At 65.0% G+C, this 17,203-nt stretch overlaps 1 protein-coding gene across 3 annotated transcripts in view; it reads left to right on the top strand.

Moving 5' to 3' along the window:
- Positions 1-864: 864 nt before the first annotated feature.
- NOS1AP (nitric oxide synthase 1 adaptor protein) overlaps positions 865-17,203 on the top strand; it is an 86,393-nt gene continuing 70,054 nt past the window's right edge. For all 3 annotated transcript variants that reach the window (XM_054587582.1, XM_054587584.1, XM_054587583.1), the window contains exon 1: positions 865-1,000. In XM_054587582.1, coding sequence (XP_054443557.1) covers positions 896-1,000 — 105 coding nt within the window. In that variant the 5' untranslated portion in view covers positions 865-895. The remainder of the gene's footprint in view (positions 1,001-17,203) is intronic.

The following is a 17,203-nucleotide window of genomic DNA, read 5'->3' as shown; positions in this document are numbered from 1 at the left end:
TGGGTGCAAAGGAGAAACGCGCATAGGCCTCCTAACAGGCGACGTGAGCGCCAGCTCCCCCAAGACGGACAGAGCGATTCACACCAGAAACGGGCGTTTTTTCTCCGCGGCCAGTCACAGAAGGCGTTTCCTGAAGAAGGATCAGACGGCGGTGGCTTCTCGCTGTATTGGACCCCCGTTTCATAGCCACCCCCGGACATGGGACAGACGGCCCGGCTCACGGGGACAACGCCCGCGCTGGAGGCCCGGTTCGGGCGCAGTCTTGGTTCTCGGGGAAAGGGGACGCTCAGAAGTGACGCTGTGGGTAACTTCGGGCCACGGGGCTCAGGCCTTCCCGGTAAAACACGAAAACAAAACAGCAAGTACCGCCCCTGCCCCGCTACAAAAACAAAAACAAAATCCCAGGCGCCGCCGCCGCTATTAGCAGCCCCGCCCGCCCATAACCTGACGGTGGAACAAAAGCAGGGCCCAGCCTGCGTGCCTGGGACCCGGACGCCGGGCGGGAGGAGGCCGGGCCGGGCCGCAGAGGGCGCTCCGCGGCCCCGCACCTGCTCGGCTGGAACTGCGGGGCGGGGCACTGCGGCGGCGGGCGGGGCCTCGGCGGCGGCGGGCGGGGCCTCGGCGGTGGGCGGGGCCTCGGCGGCAGGAGGAGGGGCCGCCGCGCGCCGAGCCGGCGTCTCCGTGACAGGCGCTCTCGGCCGCCGCCGCCGCCGCCGCCGCCTTTTCTTCCCGGTCCCGGGCCGCCCGCCCTGCTCCCGCTCGGCCTCCAGCGACAGGAACTGCGCGGCCGCCGCGCCGCCCGCCTCGGCGCCGCGCCGGCTCCCGCGCCCGCAGCCCGCCCGGCTCCCGCCCTCCGTCCTGGGTCCGGCCGCCCCTTCCCGCCGCCGCGCTCGCCATGCCCAGCAAGACCAAGTACAACCTTGTGGACGACGGGCACGACCTGCGGATCCCGCTGCACAACGAGGACGCCTTCCAGCACGGCATCTGCTTCGAGGCCAAGGTGAGGGCGGCCGCCGCGGGCGCGGCGTGTGGGGCGGGCGGCGGGTCCAGCGGGACCGAGGGGGGAGGGGGCCGGCGGGCCGGGGGCCTTTCCGCTGGAGCGGCCCCCGCTCGGGGTGCGGTCCGCGGCTCCTGCCCAGAATTGGGGTGTGCCGGCAAAGTTGCAGCGGTATTGCTCGCCCTCCCCACTGCACACTCCCCTCCGCCCCTTCCCACCTGCAGACCCCTGACCTCCCTTTCCCACCGGCAGACCTCTGACCTCCCCCTCCCCACCGGCACACCCCCCTCTGCCCCCTCCCACCTGCAGACCCCTGCCCTTCCCCTCACCTGGAGGTCCCCTTCCTGCCCCCTCCCACCTGCAGATCCTCATCCTCCCCCCGCACCTGCACACAGGAGTCCTCCCCCCGTCGGCCCCCCCCCGCCGCCCCCCCGCAGACCCCTGTCCTCGCTGGCCCAAAGCTGGTGGCGTCACTTCCAGACCCCCGCCCTGGGAGTCCTGGGAAGGCAGCCCTGAGAGCCTGAGGGGGGAGCACAGCCTGGAGCACAGCCTGGAGCACAGCTTGGAATGAGTTTAGGGAAGCTCTGGCGCTATTTACCTGCCGGGATCCCGTGGGAGAGGTGCTTTCCAGAACGCCTTTCAAAGGGGCAATGCCTGCTTCCGGGTTGGAAAAAAAATAATACAGGACGAGTGTTAGATTCCAAGGAGCCAGGCCCCGGGGTCAGCCCTTCCCAAATGCCGGGGTTGCCGAGACTCCTTTGCAAGTGCCAGTCATGGAAGGGGGTGGGCTGAGAGCCACCCTTCTGCTGGGTTTGTGGCACAATGTTAAGTTTCAGCAGCTCGTAGGCAGCCAGCTGCTGGTGCAGATTTTAGGGGGATGAGCAGATTCCCAGGCTGGCGCTGGAGCCCGGGCCTCCTTGAGGAGGGGCGGGTGGCAGGCTCTGCTCTGGACCCTCAGGTGAGAGTGACAAGGCTCTGCCCCCTCCCCCCGCGCAGTGCTGCCCAGAGCCAGGAGCTCCAGTTTCTGAAACTGCAGCTGGCGCTGCCGCTGCCTGTCACCTGTGGAGGGGGCATTCCCGCGTGGGGGTGATTTCACTCTGTGCTCCCTGTTTCTGCCGCAGGACTTCGTAGGTGCAGGTGCTGGCAGGGCTCAGGTGGCTATTTCAGGGCGTTGGTGAAACAGCTTCTGGGTGCCAGCGGGGCCCCGGGGCCGTTGGTTACAAGGAGATTTGTTGGCTTCCCTTGGAGATGTGGGAGCTGGGGACCCGCCTCTCGTGTGCCTCTGAGTAACCGCCCCCCACCCTCTTGGCGAGAGCAGGCACACCCCCCGCCCCCAGACCTCAAGCCCGCGGAGGGTCGCAGCGCTGAATCACTGGCGATGGCGGGCACCAGAGTGGGGCCGCCGCCAGCACCGCATCGTGCTTCTCTCAGATCTGGTTGGTCGAAGACGGGGTGTGGGGTTAATTTTCGTCCGGGCCTGTTGCTTTGGTGAGCAGGTTTGTTGTTGTTGTTGTTGTTGTTGTTTTAAATTATGAGTGTCCAACATTGTCACAACTTAATTTTCTCGGCTGTACCTAAACTGGGAACTTTGCTTCTCTCTTGTCTGGTTCGCTAGGGTTCTGTTTTGCAAGAATAGAGATCAGATTTAAAACGCTTTTAAGCCTTTTTGTTCTTCTTTCGGTCTCCACATCTCATCCCAGTTCGGTCCGCAAACCTAGCATGTGCAAGAATTACTAGATGACGGTATTACAAAGTCTGATTCTTGCCACCCCCAACGCTGATTTGGTGGCATTTGGGGGAGCCCAGGACGGTGGGCGTTTGGGGAGCATTCCTTGTGATTCGATGCCGGTGACAGGGTTCAGACTTCGGGAAACGCTGGGCTGGAGGCTCGCCTCCAACCTGCTGGGCCTGGCCCTCCCTTCCCGGTTTCTTTTCTAAGCCATGTCTGGGGGCTGTGTGATGTGGTTCCTATGGTAACTTCCCTGGGCTCCCACCCAGCGATGCTCCGTAAGAGGAGGGGGCGCCCCCGAGGGTCGAGGCTGTGTTCCCAGCACAGAGCTGAGCGCAGGGAGGAAGCTTTGCCTTGAGCCTGGCAAGGCGGAGCGGGAAGGACAGGGCTCGGAGGACCAGGTCCCATCTCCCAGCTCGTGGCCCTTGACGCTGGGCACCGGCACTTTGATACCGTGTCAGCCAAGACCCACGCAGAGGTGGGAGCAGGAGCTTTTCTGTCCCGCGTGCGCCAGCTTCCCCAAGTCCCCTGGAGCCGCACCGTCGCCGCACTGACGGGGTTAAATGCGCAGCACGGCTGCTGGTTTGGAGCAAGCGCAGGCTGCGAAGTGGGAGTGATCGCTGCTGCCTTGTCAGGTGCCCTTGGAGGGCGAGCCAGGGCCTCCCCCCGGGGGCTGGCAGGGTGTCAGTCCCCGCGGAGGGGGTGACTGGACGGGTGCCTCTCATTTCCAGGGCTCCCCAGAGGTCGAGAGGTTGTGGCTGGGTTGAAGGGCACCTGGGCGTCAGAGGTTCTGGCACCTAAAAAATACACCCCGTTCAGTTACCAAGCAGAAGCTGGATGCTCTCGCCTGCAGGGCCTCGTCCGCTTCCCACCGCCTCCCTACAGCGGGCTTCCTTGTGCCCGACTGCCGAGGACGCGGGGGGCGGCGGCCTGCTTCGGTGCGCGGCAGCGCCGGGACTGACACCAGGGGTTTGGACTTTGGACTCCCAAACCCGGAGTTTCTTCCCGGGACGCGACTCGCCAGGCAGTGGTCCGATTCACGGCTCCCTGGTGGGGCCGCCTCCGGGTGCGGCCGGAGGACATGTTCCAACCGTTTCATGCTGGGCTGTTCCCAGATCCCCCTTGGACTGGGAGCTGCTTCTCAGGGCTGCCCGCACGGGCACCCGCTCCCTGGCCGCGGTGGGTCAGGGGGCCCTCTTGCGCTCTCGGTGCGCCTCCCCGGTGGCGGTGCCACCGCTGGCCCTCTGCTCGCAGGGCGAGGAGGAGACACAAGTGAGGATGGTGCACGGGCTCGCGAGAGTTGTGAGGCTTCTGTTTGTAGGTGATTTTGATTTGTGTGGGGCTTTCACGTACAAAGAAGTTTCCTCATGTGCAAACAGAGACATTACGGGCACCTGCGTTTCTCTGATGAAAAGGAGGGGATCCGAGCGATGAGCCTGCCTGGAGCTGCGGAGCTGACGAGAAGATGGCGGCGACGGCCGGCGCTTCGGGCCCCCGCCCCCCGTGCCCCCCACTGGCAGCCGTGCCCCGGGCTCGGCGCGGCCTCGCTCAGTCCTCGCGCCCGCCCGGCACTTGGCCCGGCTGCGTTCTTGCCACACGCGGGGCATGGGCCGTCAGAGGTGGAAAGCGCCTTAGCTCCCTCGCACAGCCTCCCCGTTGTGCAGAGAAGGAGGCTGAGGTCCGGGGGAGGGTAGGTCACCGGCCCAAGGTCACATCACTTGATAAGAACAGAACCAGGACTCACCCTCGTTCTCTGGACCCATCCAGCCAGGTTCCGTTAGCTATTGCTGCTGAACACACTACCTCCCAGCCCAGGGACTAAACACGACAGCTGCTGACCACACCGCCACCCGCGGTCAGGACCTCAGGCCAGGCCCGGCTGGGCTGCTCTGCTGTCGCGCGCTGACCGGGTCACTCCCCGGGCTGCCCTGAGCTGTGGCGGGGCTGGGCTGGAACGTCCCAGGGGCGCCGCTGCCGTGGCCAGTCCTCCTGGCAGTGGTTTTCTCCACGGGCTGCTCGCCTGTCCTCCTGGCACGGTGGCCCGTCACCAGGCAGCTGGCTCCCCAGAGGCGGTGTTCGCGGCGGTGGAGGCAGACGCTCCTGAGGCCTGGCCTCCAGAGGGACGCAGGGTCACTTCTGCTGCATTCTGTCGGGCGCATCAGGCCGTCGGCCTGCTCAGATTCCAGGGCTGGGGAGGTGGGCGTCACTCCCCAACGGGGAGCATGGAAGTCCCCCTGCACAAGCGCACGCGGGACAAGTGACATCGTGGAGGCCGCCTTTGTGGTCTTCCCTGTGCGTCCCCCTCCACGGACAGTGTCCTCTGAGGACCTGTCCCCCGCTTCTCTGCGTGACCCCCGCCCCGTCATCAGGTCCACAGACAGCCTGCAGTGACGAGTTTTGTGTCAGTGGGAGACATTACCAGTGGCATGAAGTCCGAGCGCAGTCGATGCAGCCGTGTTGCTGGGTGACCGCGCGGTTGCAGCGAGCCCCCGACGGCCTCCGCCGCGTCTGACTGTGGCTCTCCTCCTCAAAGGCTCTGGAAGACCCCCCGATCCCAGCGCGCCCTTCAGGCCTCTCTGGTTTTGGACGGCCCCTTCAGTGCCCTGCGCTCAGTGCGGCAGGAGCGTTGCCTGTCTCTCAGGCCCACCCACATGCCCCTGCGACACGGATGCTGCCTGTCCCTCCTCCGTGTCGAAGGGACTGACCACCTGCTGTGGATCGGAGCCGCCTGCCAGTCTGTTCCCCCTCCCAGCGCCACGGCCAGGGTCCCCCGCAGGGCTGAGTGCTGCGCCTCGCATGTAGGAAACACCCCTTGAGTGAATTTGCATAATTTCTAAGGTGCTCCCAACGAGGACTGATGGGTCCTTCCCTGTTGCCCAGGGGTGGGCGGTGCCTCTCCTGCGTGCTGTTGTGCTGGCTTGAGGCCTGCCCCTCTCGGTCCCCAAGGGTCCAAGGAGCCCCCCACCCAGTGTCCCATGGGGTGCCCACTCCCACCTTCCAGAGGCCGTGCCAGGGAGGCATTTTTTCCTGGAGACACGGAACTGCAGTGAGGGATGTGCAGTGTGATTACCGTCTTTGATGATGGCCCATTTCAGTAGATAATTGTCATTTATAGGTAGAAACATTTTCCACCTTGTTGTGTTCTCATTATTGAATTGACAACTTGCCACCCAATTCATCGTTTCATTTTGCCACGTTACAGTTTTTATGTTGGCGCAGCGCAGCACGGATTCAGGAGCTGACCTCTGCCTGGGTGCTCAGTCCCTCATTTGTCACGCGGCCTGGAGTGCGTGACTTAGATCTCCTTGTCATCTGTAAAAAGACAGCACGAATACCACGCACCTAGGGGGGCTGGTGAGCGGAGGGAGGGAATGAGGCATACGGGGGGCTCCCCGGCTGCTGTCGTCGCTGTCCCTTCGTCCATGCACTGCAGCTGAAGATGCGTGGTTTCAACCTTGGAATTGGGATCCTCTGCTGTTTTGCAAGTCGGAGGGTGGGAGTGTGTTATCCTCATTTCCCACGCCTGCCTAACGCATCCAGCTGCCGTATCGCTCTGATTCCGGAAGTTGCAAATTAGGCAGCGCCTCTACTCGGTGGGCTTGAGACAGCCGTCAGCCTCCTTGGGAGGGGGCAGCAAGGGGTTAGCCAGCTCCAGTGCAGCCCCACTGCCCTGTCCCACCCTCTCAGTCCTTGTTGGGGACATCCCCGCAAGCATCCCGAGAACCACGCCTTGTCTCTGGTCGCTCTCTTTCTGCATTCTCCGGCTGACGGTCTCTTTAAGCAGAAGGAACGGTGCATCGTGGGATGGAGGAATACCTCGCGCTGCTTACATTTCCCTTTTCAGTTTTTAAATTCAGCATCATGTTTCTTTTCAAGCACGGCAGCAGCTGCTTTAAACATTACTTAAAACGGCACTTCCAGCAAGTCCTGTGCCCAGGGTGTGGGAACACACTGGAATCCCTTCCTCTCCCCGCTGCGTGTGCCCCAGTGGGTTTTCTGAAGCATTTCAGGGGGGCGGCCTTATGGTCCATCCGTGATAACGGAGGACAGAGGTGTGCCCGCCCGCCCTGATTCCTGAGCTGCATTGCTGTCGGGAGAACTGATGAGATGAGCGCCTTGAGAGTTGATGAGACCTCGGGTCCCCACCACCAGGTGGCCGGGAAAGGGGTACGTGCCTCCCAGAGCATATTGAGCACGCTCTGAAGTGCACCTGCGTGCCTGCAGGATCACGCACACCCCTACCCGGGGCCGCTCTCCCTGGCACAGGCGCTGCTTGTCTCCTGCTCTGGGCACCAGCTCCTCAAGACCCAGGGGGCTCCCCACATGCCTGCCTGGTGCTGCCCGCACCGGAGAACGCTAATGTAGTCATCGCCATCATTTAAAAACCACGCACCACGGCCCAGGCACTGTGCCAGGCTCTGCACAACACGATCAATCCCCCAACGGCCCTCTGAGGCGAGGGGCTCCCGTTGTCAGAGCCTCGCGGATGGGGAAGCTGCTGCACGGAGAGGCGGGGTGACCGCTCCCCGTTCATGTTGAGTGGCAGGCAGAGCCCCAGTTACACCCAGGCAGTGGCTGGGATGTTCGCTCGTAACAGCTGGCAGTATCTTTGAAAAGCCCAAGAACCGATGTTTACCAGGTGCTCGCCACGTGCTCCGTGCGGTGTTCCGCTTGTGACGCGGGTGTTAATTAACTCCGTCTTGGCAGCGGCCCTGGCAGGGCGGGCGGCGTCCTCATTCGGCTGATGAGGAGACCGAGGCACGTCTTTCTAGGCTGGATCGAAAGGGCAAGCGGTCTACTGAAGGTGGGGGTACAGTCAGCCCCTCCCACTGCGGGTACGCCTGGGACCCAGGCACCGGCCTCCTGTTCCGAGGGGTCCCCAGCCGCTGGAACCGTGGCGGGCCCCGCTGATGGGCTCTGAGTAGGGGAGTGCGGCACCCGGGAGCAGGACAGAGAGCTGGGCGGGAGAGAGACTTCGAGGCCCTGCCCCCTCAGGGTGCCTGTCCTCGCAGGGCCCCCGCCCTGCACCTCCAGGCCGTCGATGGGGTCCTCTCCCTCAGCACCCTCCCCATCAGCGCCAGGCCCTCTCCTGTGCCCCCCACCCCCACTCCATTTCTGGGGGCCAGCTCTGTCCTCAGAGCCCCAGGGCCCCCAGGACAGTCTGTGTAAACGCTGAGAACCTGCAGTGGAGGTGAGGCCGTGTGGCCGCGAACCTGCCCCGCACGGCGGGAGGCTCCATGGCCGCGCACCTTGTTTCTTGAGTGTCGACGCTTCCCTTTCTGTCTCCGGCTCTTTGGAGGGGAAGAGGCGCTCCCACGCGAGCATTTCCTTTTCCTGACAGCAGGAAGATTGGCGTCTCCCGTGGGCTGAGTGGCAGGTGGCCGTCCCCTCGCTCGGGGCCTCTCCCACACAGTGACTTGTCCTGTGACTGCCCTGCAGACCGGCCCGAGGCCTGTGTGTGTGCTGCCCGTGCACCTGGCGGCCCCGTGGACGCCTTGTATCGTCGGCACGCGTGTCTAAAGTAGGGTTGAAACTTGTACGTTTAACTGTGATAGAAACGTCGCCTCTTGCTGCGAGGTCACAGAAACGTAGCTTTTTCCTCGTTTAGGTGAGCATTTTCTAGCCTCCTCAAGGGAGGGGGACCCCTGCAAATCGCTTGGAACAAGGGGAGCAGCTGGTCTTGAACGCGGCGTCTGTCAGAGCCCGCGGGACCCCGGCAGCGACGCAGAGGCCCGGCCGGCGTCTGTCTGCGTCCAGTTTGGGGGCCATCGGCAGTCGCCGGGGTCTAGAGCCGTGGGCTGCAGCCTGATTCCTCCGACCCGGCTGCCCTTCCACAGTTGCTGGCAGAGGCTTTTGAATGGAGGTGGCTTTAAGGTCCTTGTCAGGTGCCTGGAACACACCTAGACTCGTGGTGTGGCGCTGGCGACCCTCATTTGCGGTGACACGTCGCTGGTTCCTGGAGTGGGAGGGCTTCTTTGCTGCAGCCTGAACGTTTTGGGTGTTAGATTAGGTAGCCCCGGGGCTCAGGCAAGTCGTCTGCCTCGGGGAGGCCCCTCTGCCAGTGCCGGGAGCGGGTGGCTTCGCTGCGGGCCGCGGCGGTCCAGAGTAGCCATTGGCCTCAGCGGATGCCACTCCGGGAGGGCAGGTGTGTCTCGGTCGACTGCTCCTGCGGACCACGGCGCGCCCCCTCGTGCCCGCGGCTCACATGGCCCACGGCGGCACCGCCTCGTGCCCGCGGCTCACGTGGCCCAGGGGCGCCGCCTCGTGTCCGCTAGGTGGCGGTCCAAGCTCTGACGCGGTGCAAGGCCTCGGGGGCCGCCTTTGACACCCGAGCCCGGGCGGGAGGACGCCCTGTGGCAGTCAGGAAAGGCGCCCGTCCCAGTGTCCGCCCGCCCCGCCCCGCGCACGCGGGCAGGAAGAAGGTGCGGGCGGCGGTCTGGAGAGGGCGACCGCTGGAGAGCCGGGTCGGGACCTGGCGTCTGCCGCGGGGCTCTGCGTCGGTCAGTCTGCTCGCCCATCGGCGGTTCTGGTCTCCGGCTCCCCCAGCAACCAGCCCGGAGCCTGCGAGGTGAGAGAACGCGCAGCGGACGCGGCTGCCCCGCGTCCTTGGGCGCTGCCCGGCCGTCCGCGCGATCCGCCCCGGCGTCGGCGTGGCGGGGGCTGGCCCCCGGCGGCGTGGCAGGCGCGCCCCCTCCGCCTTCCGGGGCCGGGGAGTCTCGGGGTCGAGCGCCGGGCCCGGCATGCGGCGCCGGGAGCGACCTGCGGGCTGGGGTCCGGCCCAAGGGCTGCCCCTGCGAGCCGCCGGTGCTCCTCGTGGGTTCCGGTCACCGGTCCGGTTGTGGTATAGACGCGTCCAGGGCTTTTCCTCACGCGGCCGGTGCCGAGTCGGACTGCTGCCCCACGAGCCCGTGTTCTTCGGTGGCGGCGCAGATGTGGCCCAGTCACCCGGGAAGCGCCGGTCGTGCGTGGGGCCCACACGGCCGCCGCCGGCGGCGGGGAAGGCGATCGCCCGGCGCGGAGGTGGCGGAGCGTCGACCGCGCGGGCCCCCTGCAGGCGGTGCCGGGAACTGCAGCTCTTCCCGCCCCGTGGTGGGGTCAGGGCTCGGTGGCGCCCAAGCGCACGCCCCGCGCCACGTCCGTTCCGGGGCGAGCTGGGACCGGGGCTTCGGTGCTGGGACTCGACCTTGTTTTGTCTGCACCGAGATGGTGCCCGAGCTCTCGTCCCACGCGGGCTCGTGGGGTGCAGCTGCGAAGGGAGGAGCTTGTCTGCTTCCTGCTTCCCCCGACCCAGGCCAGGGCAGGGCGGCCGCTGCTCTTGGTGGCTCCGTCTGTGACTTTGGAAGGGCTCTTGCAGGGGCAGGAGAGACTGATGTTTGAAGTTTAACAGTGTCGCTGTCGCAGTGCTGCGGGGAGGGGCGATGACAGACCTGCGAGACTGTCCGGGAAGCTCCCCACCCTCGAAGTTGTTCGTGGTGTGGGTCCCATGCTCCCTGTCCAGCAGGGAGCTGGCCCGGGCCTGAAGCCAGCTTCGTAGCGGCCGGCCAGGACGCCTGCCATCAGCCCCACGCTTGTCTCGCGAGGCCGGCCGGTCCGAGACTGTTCTACATTGTCCCTCAACTCGGTGGGTGTCCTTTCTCCCTGAGGGCTAGGTTTTCCACGGCAGGACTCTGTGTGTGCTGGTCTTGGGACAGGCCCCGCATGGGGTGCCTGAGCTGGCGTGTTTTCGGCGGCCCCGCCTGAGGCTGCTCAGCAAGTGCGTGGAGGGCCGTGGGGTCCAGCAGCCTTGGGCCTGTCCCTGGAGGCCGCCCTCCCCGGGTCTGGAAGGCATCAGGTGCTTGTGACCGAGAGGGCTTTTTGGTGAGTCTCTATTTCCTCTTTCCAGCAGCAGCTCGAAGCTGTTTTTCGTGAGAAATGCGTCTGAAACACACACTGGGGCGGCTGACTCACCTCCTGTGGAGGAGGAGCCGGTGCCCTGCCCGCACCACGTGGGAAGGGGGGCAGCTGTCCCCTCTCCTCCCACAGTCGGGGGTCCCGTGCTCAGCAGGGAGCCCTGGGGCCGAGAGGCTGGAGTGCGGCAAGGACAGTCCCGGCGGGAGGCCCTGCCCTCGGCGCCCTCCGCTGGGTCAGCGACGGCGGGGACGAGTCACCGCCGAGTCTCTGCACCTCAGTCCCTCGTCCGTAAAGTGAGGAGCTGACTTGCACCCTGCATCTCAGTGGGCCTGACTCTGTTTCTTCTTCCCACGTCCCCTGCGGACCACCCTGTCCCCAGGGAAGCCACGTCCGGTCGCTTGGCGCCCACGCTGGCCGACAGGTGCGTGGGGACGCACAGCCGGGACCAGCCCGTGGGGCTGACGCGTCCCGGCTGCGCACGCTCTGGCGCCTGGGGGCTGGGCAGGGGGCCGGAGCCCCTCCTCCCTGAGCCGGGCGCCAGGACGTGGCTCGAGGGCGACTGTACGTGAGCAGAGTCACTCTTCGCTGTCTGTCATTCTCGAATACTTACACCTCTTACTGCTCTGTGAAAAAATATTTTAAGAATTAGTCATCAATTTTTCTATTGCAGCCGAAAGAGAAGCGTTTTGAAAAGCAGCAGAACCTTGTGGGGCCAGACTGCACAGGAAGGCAAGGCAGCGGGGAGGCCGGGGCTCGGACGCCGACCTTCTCGCTGCTGTTAGAGCCCAGCTGCACGCCGCGGGCCCCCGGGGAGCGTGCGGGACACACGTGCCGGCCCCCGGGGTGCCCCTCCCCCGTGCTGGGCTGGGGGCCGTCCCTGTCGCTGTCCGGGCTCCTGGGTGAGGGCAGCGAGCAGCCGGCGGGACCGAGGCGCCTGGAACTGGGACGTCCGTGCCAGGCCCAGGTGGGCAGGCCTGGTTTTAGGCCAGGACCCTTTCACAGGTTTTCGGCGTGAAGCCCTGCCGGGGACAGTGGGGCCGGAGGGTGTGGTGCCCCGTTGGCCAGGGGTTAGGGAGTGTCAAGGCCGCAGGTCATGGGCCGTGCGGCGTCCACCCACACGCTGGTGGCCCGAGCCTGTGGAGCCGGAGTGCGGAGGTCCGCGGAGGTCTGCGGGCCGGGCTGCCGCGCCGCAGCGCGCCATCGAGTGTGGCCGCGTGTCCAGGGCCGGCTGGCCTTCCAAAGGTCCCTGTCGCCGCACAGGGGCGCCTCCTCGCGGCCCTTCCGCCGGTGTCCCTTTCGGGTCCGCTGCGGCTCTCTCTATGTTTCTTTTTCATTTTAAGTCCTTTCCTACTTCTCAGGCAGTTGGTAGGTTTATTTATTTATTTTTCTGTATTCATTCTGGTTTAGTTTTCATTGCTAAACTAATTTCTTTATTTTTAATTTTTCCGCTTGAGTTCTGTTACTTTGTTTATTTTCCTTTATTTTAATTATTTTCCTTCCAAATACATTCGTCTCTGCCTTCCCCCCACCACTTTCCCCTGCCTCCTCCCCCCGAGTTCTGTTACTTTGTTTCTGAATTTTCATAGTTCTAACTTATCCCTTCATGTCTTGCATAATTTAAACTACTCCAGGTTCATTTATACATTCATATTTGTGTCGGTTGCTGAGCCCGTGTCTTGGGTGTGCTGCAAGGCCACGCGTCCCCAGAGGCGGCGCTCTATGTCCGCGTTCGCTTCTGTGGGAACGCTGATGGGTTTGACCTTGATACTCTTCTGTTGTCAGTTCCCGTGAACGGCCTTCCCTGCGTTTTGGAAAGAGCGATAGGTTCAGCAGCGTTTCTAACTTCACAAAACCCTCCTCATCCTCGTCAGATGAGAAGAGCACGGCCGTTCCCCTCGCCCCCTTGTACCTGGGCCGTCTCTTTCCTCTGTGTGTCCCGCCGCGCCGGGCGCCACCCTGCAGCCTCCCTGCCCGAGAGCCCAGAGGGCGGGCGCCCACCTGCAGACCCCCGTGGCCCTCGCTCTCCGGGTCCCCAGGCCTCTCTCTGCCGTCCCAGCGTGCGCTCCGGGAGCCGTGGGCGCTCTGGCTTCTCCTTCAGGGTCAGCCTGTGCCTTGCAAGTCTCCTCCACAGGGACCCAGCGTCAGGGTGGCTGCTGGGGTTTGTCCCCATCACACGTACCTTGGCGCTGTGGGGCAGCCTTGTCACCAAATTCTGTTGGATGTTGTCCAGGAGGTTTTAATTGTGCTGTTCAGTTTCTGTTTTTCTAGGGATGGCAGAAGATCTACTAATCATACTGCTGCAGTTTTTTCAGAATTGGGGTCTCATCTTCTTATTTTGACAGAAATAGCGCAAGGTGGTGACTCAGATTTTTAAGTACTTCCCCCCCCCCACAGAGTAGCAAAAGGTGTAAATATCTGCGAAGAACGGACTATGAGGAGTGACTCTGCTCATGTACAGTCGCCCTCGAGCCACGTCCTGGCGCCCGGCTCAGGGAGGAGGGGCTCCGGCCCCCTGCCCAGCCCCCAGGCGCCAGAGCGTGCGCAGCCGGGACGCGTCAGCCCCACGGGCTGGTCCCGGCTGTGCGTCCCCACGCACCTGTCGGCCAGCGTGGGCGCCAAGCGACCGGACGTGGCTTCCCTGGGGACAGGGTGGTCCGCAGGGGACGTGGGAAGAAGAAACAGAGTCAGGCCCACTGAGATGCAGGGTGCAAGTCAGCTCCTCACTTTACGGATGAGGGACTGAGGTGCAGAGACTCGGCGGTGACTCGTCCCCGCCGTCGCTGACCCAGCGGAGGGCGCCGAGGGCAGGGCCTCCCGCCGGGACTGTCCTTGCCGCACTGAGTGCAGAGTAAACAGATGGCTGTCCTGGGAGGACGCCTGTCAGAGAGTAAAATGAAGGGTGTCCGCGCTTTTAAGATGTCAGTGTTTCAGCTGGTGGGTTTTCTTAAAATAGAGGTCCACGTGACGGCCTGCGTGGGTGAGGGGTCCCTCACAGGGTCAGAGCCCCGCCAGCAGCCTCGGGGCTGAACCCGGAGCTGCAGCGCCGTGCGCCCCACCAGACTTTCCACTCCGCCGGGCGTCTCGTCTGGGGACCGCGACGTGTCCACGTGCAGGGGGCGTCCCTCCGAGCGCGCGGGGCCGCTCCCGGCACGGGAGCGGGTGACGGCCGGTTCGGTGCGCCGGCAGGCCTTCCCCTCCGCCGACGCTCGGTCTCGCGGTCTGGTCTCGTTTCTGTGGCCGAGGACGCGGTGGCTCACGCCCGTGCTCCGCACCCGGCACATGACTGTTGTGTATATGTGCACTGAGTGCGTCTCTGGAGAAACGGGACCAACACACGAAAAGACGAGCTAAAATTCTGCGCATCGCTGAGCCCTGAACAGGACGCGGCGCCTGCAGGGAAGAGGGCGCAGTAGGCAGCTTCCGGAAGAAATCGTCAGGAGGGGCTGCGTCCTCGCCCTGCTTCTCCCGCGCTCACCGGCGCCTTCACGACCAGGACAGTGATGTCACGTGAGGGACGCCCGTGGGAGAGTGTATCGGGGAGAGGTGGCCCCTCGGGGGCAGAGGCAGACGTGTCCGTGTGCCCTGCTGCCCCCTCCCCAGCCGGCCTGTCTGCTGCTGCAGTGTCTCAGACGCTTTAATGACCGTGTTTGATCTTCGGAGCCTGTATTTGAGTTATTTTTGTGTCCACTCACAGGTAGGGAGACTCTCGCCCAGCCACTAAGGGTCATGGCGTCCCTTGGCCAGTGGAAGGTTGTTTCACGGGGCTCCAGAGCCCCCACGGTGTCGTGCGCCCCCTCAGAGCGGACACGCGTGGGGAGGTGTCAGGTGGGACGATCTCCTCACTGCCCCCGCGGGCACGCCCCAGCTCTGCCGCGCGCCAGGCGCCACGCTCCGTTCCTGGGTGGGACCGCGGACAAGACAGTGCTGGCTGCGGGGGTCCTAGGACGTCGCCACGGGCCACTCAGGTGGGCGTGTCCGGCGGGCTGTGCAGGGCTGCCTGGGCCGCAGGTGTGCGGAGCGCCTGTCCCGGGCCGTGGAGACGCGTCTCGTCACTCTGAAGAGGAGGCCGCCGGCGAGCGCCTGGGAGCCCAGAACGAGGTGCAGGAGAGCACGGCGCTCACCGGGAGAGGGTCCGCGGGGAGGGGGGGGGGCGGTCTGCACGGCTGTCCCGCCACCCCTGCCGCCGCCGCGGAGGGCGGCGCAGCGCCTGCACGTGGCCGGTTACTCGATTCGAAAGGGGGGCCGGGGCCTGTGGTCATCAGCCGCGTGCTGGAGGCGGCCGTGCGGGTCTGCCGCGGGACGGGTGTCAGCCACAGGCCCCCCAGACACAGACCAGCACCAAAGAGCGGGCCGCAGAGAGCAGGTGGCCCAGGGACTGGAGGGGCGGGGCCTCAGGGCAGCGGGGGCTCTGTCCTCGGTGGGACTTCCTGCGAGGCCTTGCGCCAGATGGACTCGTCTTGCACAGATGGTCCCGGATAATCTCTCTCACTTACGATCGGCGGTTGTGGGCCCTTAACCACGTCCACCTACGGCCACAGCGGCACCTGGACTGGTTGGTGTTCGAGGGGCCGGGGCCTGGAGCCCAGCCAAGCTGGCGTGTTAAGGCGACGTTACTTCTGTGGTCTGTCCCGTTTGAAATTAACCCGGGCAGTTGGGCGTGTCCTCCCCCTTCCATAGCCCGCCCTGCCAGACGCCCCTGGGCTGAAGGCCACGCGGAGGCTGGAGATGTGGCTCCGCTGGGGACGGGCAGTCCAGGGAGAGGGGAGTTCTGGAGGCGGGGCAGCCAGTTGCATTGTGGGCGAGGCCGGTCCGCGAGGGGTCAGCTCCCACGCCCGGCCGCGTGGCTCAGTGGGGTGGTGCGTTGTCTTGTAACTGGAAGGTCGCAGGTTTCGTTCCCAGCTGGGGCGCACACCTAGGTTGCGAGTTCAGTCCCCAGTCCAGGCGTGTGCGGGAGGCCACTGATGGATGTTTCTTCTCTCTGCCTTTCTCTCTAAGAGCAAGGAGAACACGTCCTCGGTTGAGTATTACAAAAACAACTCACACCGACGGATGACCAGGATTGCCCGTGCGTGAGGTGATAATGGTAGGCGTGCGGCTTTAAGTAGTGAGAACTCCCACGAGTCCTCGCACAGGGCACCTCTCCTGGGTCCCCAGTCCCCACAGGACGTCAGATACACGTCTGGGAGGTGGGGGGAGGCGAGTGGGTCAAGAAATTCAACAGGCTGTGAACAAAGGACGCTTGAGCCACTGTCCCTGGGGGTGGCCCTGGGAGGTCTCGGAACGTGCGGTCACAGCCCCGTCCCCTTCTCCAGAGCTGGGCGGTGGCCGCCTTCGTGTGCTGGGCGGTGGCCGCCTTCGTGTGCGGCTGTGAGCCCGGCCCTGCTGTGCGCCCGATCTGTCGTGGGGGGGCCGCCTCTTGGTGTCCCGCGGGAGACCCGCCTTCTGTGCGCCCCGCCCTCCCGCATCCGCCCACCCCGGCCCCTGGCTCGGCGCTGTGAGGCCCTGAACCCACCGCAGCCGTGGCTCAGAGAGGCCTCGGGCGAGCTGGTCGTGGGACGTGACGGAGCCCCCACGCGCTGCCCGGACTCAGCCCCGGTGAGCGTTGCTGTGGGTGCTGCAGGGCGTCGTCCGAGACGCGTTGGTGTTCCTGGGCGAGACGTGGGGGAAGGGCGGCGGGGCCGGTGCGGGCAGGCGCGACTGCCCCCTGAACACACCCGGCTCGACCCTCGCTCAGATGCTGTCCTCTCAGTCGGCCCACGTCACGCGCCGGTGACGCTGTGCCCCAGGTCTCCTCCCGCGAGTCGGAAAAGCGGGGCTCCCTGTCGTCCGACCTCACGTTTTCTACCTATCAGCTCGGCTCAGCGTCCGTCCTGTCTCTGCGTGGAGCGCTCCGTCTGCCCGCCCACCTCTGAGCCCGGCTCCCGTGTTCCCTGCCTGGAACGGCGCTCGCCCCAGTAGGCTCCGCCCTCCGGGCCGTGCCACCCGAAGCCAACCCTGGCCTCGGCCCCCTCGGCCAGCGGCGCAGCCCTGTTTACCCGGGACACACCGGCGGGTCTCCCTGAGGCCTGGAGGTGGGGGACGCCACTTCGTGACACTGCTCTGTCCCTCGGGGAGCCTGTGCGGAGCCCACGGCAGACCCTCACTGCATCTTGGGAAAGTGAACGAGCCCGGGCTTTCCTGGGGGCCAGGGTGCTGCCGTGCCCGCTCCCACCCTCCGGGACTCGCCCCCCTCTTCGCTGCCCGGCTGCGTTTAGGAACCGTCCGGGGCCGCTGAACTCGGCCTCACGCTTGTACTGTGACTTCACTTATGCAAATGGCTTTTCCCATAGAAATTCTCTGCAGTAATGAACAAACTTGACGTGTTTCTTGGGCTGAACATCTACTTACTTATTGGCTGAGTCGTTGGGTGGAAGTTGTTGTAGGAAGACGCTGTGCTAGACTTTGTTCCATTCTCTGCGCCCGCCGCGTCCCGTGTACAGAGCAACGCCTGCTTCGCTCGCTGCGGCCGGGGCTGCTTCCGGTGACAGCAGCCCCAAGGGTGGGTGGCGCTGTCCCCTGCTGCAGGTGAGCACCCACGGTGCAGAGAG

This window comes from Pteronotus mesoamericanus, unplaced genomic scaffold, assembly GCF_021234165.1.
Source record: "Pteronotus mesoamericanus isolate MK-2021 breed Mesoamerican mustached bat unplaced genomic scaffold, CSHL_Meso_final scaffold_1186, whole genome shotgun sequence".
Taxonomy (NCBI): Eukaryota; Metazoa; Chordata; class Mammalia; order Chiroptera; family Mormoopidae; genus Pteronotus; species Pteronotus mesoamericanus.
The sequence above is the reverse complement of the archived record's forward strand: the minus strand, read 5'-3'. Positions and strand labels throughout refer to the sequence as shown.